We start from the raw sequence: 6748 nt of genomic DNA on the forward strand, positions 1-6748 counted from the left end.
TAATTGAAGTCAGGTGTGGTGGCACATGCATGTAATTCCAGCGACTAGGGAAAGCTGACTCAGGAGGATCACAAGGTCAAAGCCAGCCTCAGCAATTTAGCAAGGCCCTAAGCAACTTAACAAGACCCTGTCTCTAAATAATTTTTACAAAAAGGCTGGGGATGTGGGTCAGAGGTTATACATAACTGAGTTCAATCCCTTTTTTTAAACTTTCCCTAGTTTAAAAAAAAAAAAAAGATTTTAGTTGAGATGAGATAATCTGAACATCAGTTACTCCCCATGCCTTCTATAATGTTGTGATGCAGCAAGAAGGCTCTCACCAGATATAGCCCTCAATCTTGCACTTCCAAGCCTGAAGAACTATAGGGAATAAATCTCTATATAAATTAACCAGTCTCAGGTATTCTGTTACAGCAGCATAAAGTGGTCTATTACCAAAAAGAAAATCAAACAGATTTTAATAAAGGCAGGTAGGGGAATTTTTTTTTTAAAGGACATGAGGATTGTGAATTCAAAGCCAACTTCAGAAACTTATTGAGGTCCTAAGCAACTCAGTAAGAACCTGTCTCTAAATAAAATACAAAATAGGGCTGGGGATGTGGCTCAGTAGTTGACTGCCCCTGAGTTCAATCCCTGGTACCGAGAGAGAGAGAGAGAGAGAGAGAGAGAGAGAGAGAGAGAGAGAGAGAGAGAGAGAGAGAGAGATCCCTTCCAGAAATCCAAATAGAATAAAAAATATATATGTACATATACCTATGTATATACAGATAAACTCAAACAGGGTCTACTATATTATAGGTGCTTTCAAACATAGCATCACATGTAATTTTCCAAGAATCTTTTAAGATATCCACAAGCAACCCCCAAATTTTGGTTGATCCTCAGCAAGGCATGTTTGCTTTCTCCATACAATAGCATTGTTCTGCAGTACCCTTTGCAATATCATCTAATGTCAGTAGGCTGAGAATCTCTAATTCCTTTTGACTGAACATATTTGAACAATAATAAAAGTGGTATTAGACACACGGAAAACCAGGATTTTCTTGCAGGATAGGTACACAGACAAGAAACAAGATAGTAAACTACTGTTTTTTAAAAAAAGAGAGAGAGAGAGAGAGAGAGAGAGAGAGAGAGAGAGAATTTTTTAATATTTATTTTTCAGTTATCAGCAGACACAACATCTTTGTTTGTATGTGATGCTGAGGATCGAATCTGGGCCACATGCCTGCCAGGCGAGCGCGCTACCGCTTGAGCCACATCCCCAGCCCAACTACTGTTTTTTTAATTTCCCTCCCTTACATTTTATTGGTGCATTATAGTTGTACATAATGGTGTGATTCATTGTTATATATTTGTGCATGCACACACACATACACACACACACAATCTATCTATCTATCTATACACACACACACAGACACACACACACACACACACACACACACATATATATATAGCACCAATTTGCCATTCTAGGGAAGGGGGAAATACTGGGGGATGATTTTACTTTTCACCAAGAAACTATTTCCACCTCTTGGAGGCCCCAGAGATTTTAGGAATTCAAATTCCATAGTTTTAATGACAGTGATTTCTGTGGGCTTTCCTTATATACCACTGTGAGGGAGGATTTGGCCACATAGGCAAGGTAACTCATCTGTATATGTGTTCACTAGCCAGTTTCATATTAGGTATCATATTAAAATCCTCCTGCAAATATCTAGATCATTCCAAATATTCACTCACTAACTTCAATGTTAGATTTGAAGAACTAGTAGATTATGGGCCAAATCACTTTACTCTTCAGCTCATTTAAAAACAAAATTTGTTTGGGGGAAATGACCAGTTTTCCAAATTTCACTGTCCAAATGCAAATTTTATATTAAAACAAATATTGCTATAAGAGGGACTCCCAGGGATGAGACAGGAGGGCCAGGTTACTTCTAGAGGCAATAGGAATATTTCATGTCAGAGTTTGCAGGTAATTCTGGGCTGTTTTACAGGGAGAACAGTCATCATAAGAGGCCACAGTGACAAGATCCCTGATTTGGATAGTAAGGGATGATGGGGATGACCAGGAGAAGGATGTTGTTAATGTTGAAAAGGTCTGGCTCTGGAGAAATGCCAACTCCTATATAGAGTCGGCTGTTATAGAAACCTGAGGATTGGAACAAAAAGACCCTATGTTAAAATCATCCACAGGCAACCCACAAATTTTTGTTGATCCTCACTGCCACGTTATGTTATTTAGGACTGATTTTAGCATGTTGGCCTCCTCCAGGGTTGTTTTGTCACTAGAGAGACATAATGCAGTGCTGAGAAGAAAAATAATAAGTCAGAAGATTGGGCTCTGGTTAGCAGTGGGAACAGTGTGGGCTCCAATAATTCAGACCATGGATCTCCTCCCAGTCCAGTCATTTAGTAGCCAGGGATCATGGGAATATCACAACCCTGAGAAGCTTGGAATCTTGAAGTGGGCCTGAGAAGGTCTGTCCAATAGGACTGTTGGGATGTGTGTACTACTATATTTAAAGTCCCTATAACAGTGCCTGGCCTATATTGGAACTGTAATGAATGTTCATATTGTCATTGTTCTCCAGTGCATATTAAATAATATGCAATTCAAAAGTACATGGAATAATTAATCAGCCAAATTTGAAATTTCATGATTTAAATTCCGTAAATATTCCCTCAGAGGACATACTGCAAAATCTGGGTTTGGAGGACCCATTCCCCTCTGGGAAGCTCTAAAAATCTTAGTTAAGGAACACCTCTATCCTTCCTATCTGTTTTTTCATCCAAACCACTATTTTCATTCATTTCAACTCATCACCCCTTGCTTAGAGTTGTCCAAATTACACTAAAGGTAAACTGATTAAAATGATGTTCTCTAATGGAGTTGGCTGACATGGAGGCAACATGTCATAGACTTACTTATCAGGAAATTCTTATTTTTCAGAAACCCTTTCAGATGATGGGTCTAAAATACCTAGTATGTGTACTATATTATAAAGTATCTAGGTAAGAGCTCAAGATACCCTTTATACCTGTTCCAGGTAGAGATTCTTACCTGCTCTATCCACTCACCATCCAAAAGGAGCTACTCAGAGCAGATTTCCACTCTCTAACCCCTAAGAGATTCTATCTAAGTGACTGGCCTCAGTCACTATGCTTTAATCACAATGAAGTTCTATAGGCAGAACTGCAATTTCTCAATGCCCCAAAATACCTTGGTTCAGGGCAAAGCCAGGTTGCTCTTCACTGGAATCCCATCTTCTCATACCTCCTTTACTTGTTCTTAGGTCTTAGAGGACATTTTACCATCTTCATGATGTGACTGCTGAACTTAGATTACCATTCTACAGATAAGAGTGGGTCTGGTTTACCCTAGTATCCCACTGCCAACTCAGGTCCTTGAAAATAGTAAATGCTCAATGAAAGCTTGGGGAAGAAATGAGCCAGTGAGCAGAGGTTTCATTTATTATAATTTAATTTTGATTTTAAGTTAACAAATCCAGGTGTATATCTTTTAATTTTACAGAATGGAAGACTAAAAGTAATTCAATAATAAAAGTCAATATGTTAAATTTTTTCCTTTACTGCTAAATCCATCCACATTTCCAAGAAAATTCCAATTCCAATGCTATGTATGTTGTTACAGATTACAGAAAAGATAGAAAGCCTCCCAATTTGTTGTACAAAAGAGAAAAACTCTATTAAAGTGGATAACAGGATGAATGTGAGATGAATGTAATTTGTAAGCTTAGATTCTGTGTCCCATATACATTCTTGTAAAATTAACATTTTGAAACACCAAAAGGAAAATAAATTCCCAGATCACCTAAATAGAATAGTAAAACAAGGACGTTTTATAATGTATTCTCACGAACTCCAGTCTGAACTTCAACTACTTTGATTATTGACTATGCAGGACCTTACTTTGGGCATAAAGAACTGCTAGTGGCACTAAAACTTGCACTGGCTGGGGTAGTAGCATCATCTGTTGTGACAACTCTGGCTTGGGCTTTCTCTTCCTCATCTCTCAAAGCCTCCTCATACCATACAGGGAAGGCTCTGGGATCACTCCCATTGACCTTAGCCAAAAATTCCAAGAGACTCATTTTACTAGTTTCATTGTGGGCCCTTGGGCCCCACAGAAACTCATAGTGAGCAGGATCACTGTTGGGCACCTGCCGATACACCAGGTACTCTTCCTGCACCCAATCGTGGGTGATAAGCTTCCTGGGATCCCCATAGATGAAGTGTTCCCTCCCAGCACACACCCCCATAACACTCAGTGCTTCCCAAACTACCTCCTCAGAGGCACAGTTGCCCTCCATGAATATAATGCTCAGTATAAGTACCAGGAGGCCAGCCTTGGGCATGCCCTGAATTTCACTCAGCATCCCATCATAGGTGAGGCCAAGGGTAGTCACAAGGACATAGGAGTGACTCGAGGGATCCACTTCCTTCAAGTCAATGCCAAAGACAAGCTGCATGCACTCAGAAGCCTCACTGAAGATCACAGGGAAGTGCTCCTGGTAATTTTTGATGACACTATTCAGCATTTCTGCCTTTGTAGTCAGCTCTTTCATTCGATACTTGAAGAGCAGGAATTCTACCAAATCATTCACCTTTTCATCTATCTCACTTCTAGACAAGGACTTACTACCTGTCAGGGATTGGGAGGTACTTGGACCCTCTTCTCCTTGGCTGGAGACATCAGATTGGCTGCATGGAGTAGAGGTCATGGCAGTGTGGGAGGACGAGGCTGTTGGAGGACTCTGGGAAGGACTTAGTAACTCATCATAACCAAAATCTTCCTCTGGGGAACTTGACAGCAGAGGATAGCAAGAGGAGGAAGTGGAGGAAGAGGAGTTGGGGAAAGAGGAGGAGCAAGTGGAGGAGGAAGAGGAAGTATCCTCCTCATCCACAGCTGTGGAAACCTGGGCATCCATAAGAGCCTGTTTCTCCATTTGGTCCTGAAGGTCTTCCTCAAGCATGTAGCGCCGACGCTTTGGGGCTCGAGGCATGATGATTCTGGTCTAAGACAGCAAGCTGGAGGATGGACAGGAGCTTGGTGTTGGAGACTTAGCAGCCTGGGGAGAGAGGGTATGTGTCAGGGCCTTAGCTGAGAATTGAACCCTTGGAACCTTTCACAAAGGCCCACTACAGGTCTTCTCTTTGGGCGATGCTCTAGGGCTATTCTTCCTCTCCTGGTAGGCCTATTTCCTGAAAACCTGAGGCAGGAAGTGAGGCAACTTCTGTGGGTACAGCAAGCCCACAGAGCACAAGGCCCAGGGTTAATAGTAGGGCTTCTGGGGCCTGAGCTCTGTGGGACTCCCTCTGTCCTGGTTAGTGTGGGGTCCTTGATACACATTCCCAGAGTGCACCACACCATGACTCCAAATACTGCCTGGGCCTCCTCTGCTCCAGGACCTGAGGACACTGCCTCATACAAAACCTTCACGACCTGGTTCCAGAAGTTCTTGCAAGAGGCACTGAGGGGCCCCACAGGTTGCAGACTCCAAGCACAACCTGATCCACCAGCCCTGATAGGAGGGATGGGCTGCCTTCTGTGAGGTCCCCACTGTTCTGAGGTGGATGGTCCCCTCTGCTTACTCTGGGCCCTTGCCTTCCCCTGGCAGGACCTGGATACCACCCATGTGCTGGCCTGAAGGACACTCTGTGAAGAAGTGCCCACCTCCCTGTGAAGGAACACAAGGCAGTGAGGGGCCTCACATATGGCCACACCTTCTCAAAGGTGAAGCAAGAGCTGGCCAAATTCAATGGTTCCATGTGTCCTGGCCATGGAGGATCTGGCTCAGTCCTCACCTTAGGTATGAGATGCTCTCTAATGATCTAAGGGCACCTTCCTTAAACCTTAACAAATCCTTAAACACACCCTGTCTACGTGAGACACCCAGAAAGGAAGTGAGGGAAAGGTAAGGCCAATGGAACTGGGTTGTCCCATGGCTGAGAAGAAAGGGCAGGTGAGGATCGGGGTCCTTGTGTTCCACTGAAGAAATTCCCTCTGTCCTTACCTGACTCCTGGCTATGCCTGAGATCCTCCTTCTGCTTTCCTGAGCCCAATCCCCTCTTACTGAGGCCTTCACTTCTCTGAAATCAATGACACACAGAAAATAAAGGAACCTTTACAACCCTGCCTGGGCTTCCTGTGCTGACAGCAGGTAACAGGAAGATTTCTGAGGGGCATCTACTGTTTTCCGGGACCCTTGACCTTCCCCTAGGGTCCTCACTTTACTCTTGGGTAAACTGGGACACCTGTGTCTGATGACCAGATAGTGATCCCTGTGCTAAGATGAAGTTACCCTGTCATATCAGGTTCCTCACTTCCCCAAGAGCCCTGGTACTTCCCAGAGAAGTGAACAGTTTCCCACTGCCCTTGTGTAGGTTCTCCAGGGCTGGTGGCTGGACCTGGGTGCAATGTATCATGGGCTGGGAGATTACCCAAGTCCTTACTCATGCCCACGCCTGCCCTTCCTCACTACCACCCCATCTGAGATGAACTGACATCTTTAGACCCAGACCCCATCTCCCTGAATACCTCCCATATTTGCGCCCATGGCAGAAGATCTTGCCCCTTAGGGCCTCCTAGGGCTGACTGTAGTGGCCAGGTACACTATGTGGTATCCATTGGGTCAGTGATGGGGATACTTTCAGTCCTCATGAAGAGTCCATACCTTGGGTCTGGCAGGTCCTGGATTCCTCCCTCTGCTGACATGTTATC

General features: G+C 43.7%; 1 protein-coding gene across 1 annotated transcript; it reads right to left on the reverse strand.

Annotated features, from left to right (window-relative positions):
• Window positions 1–3932: 3932 nt before the first annotated feature.
• Window positions 3933–5030, reverse strand: LOC143638722 (melanoma-associated antigen 10-like). The gene has a single exon (XM_077106529.1). The coding sequence runs from the start codon at window positions 5028–5030 to the stop codon at window positions 3933–3935; it is 1098 nt and encodes a 365-aa protein (XP_076962644.1).
• Between the last annotated feature and the right edge of the window lie 1718 nt (window positions 5031–6748).

This window comes from Callospermophilus lateralis, chromosome X (genome assembly GCF_048772815.1).
Source record: "Callospermophilus lateralis isolate mCalLat2 chromosome X, mCalLat2.hap1, whole genome shotgun sequence".
Taxonomy (NCBI): Eukaryota; Metazoa; Chordata; class Mammalia; order Rodentia; family Sciuridae; genus Callospermophilus; species Callospermophilus lateralis.

What these genes read in the sequence shown, in the direction of transcription:
- LOC143638722 (XM_077106529.1), bottom strand. Translation starts at nt 5,030, where the DNA reads ATGCCTCGAGCCCCAAAGCGTCGGCGCTACATGCTTGAGGAAGACCTT.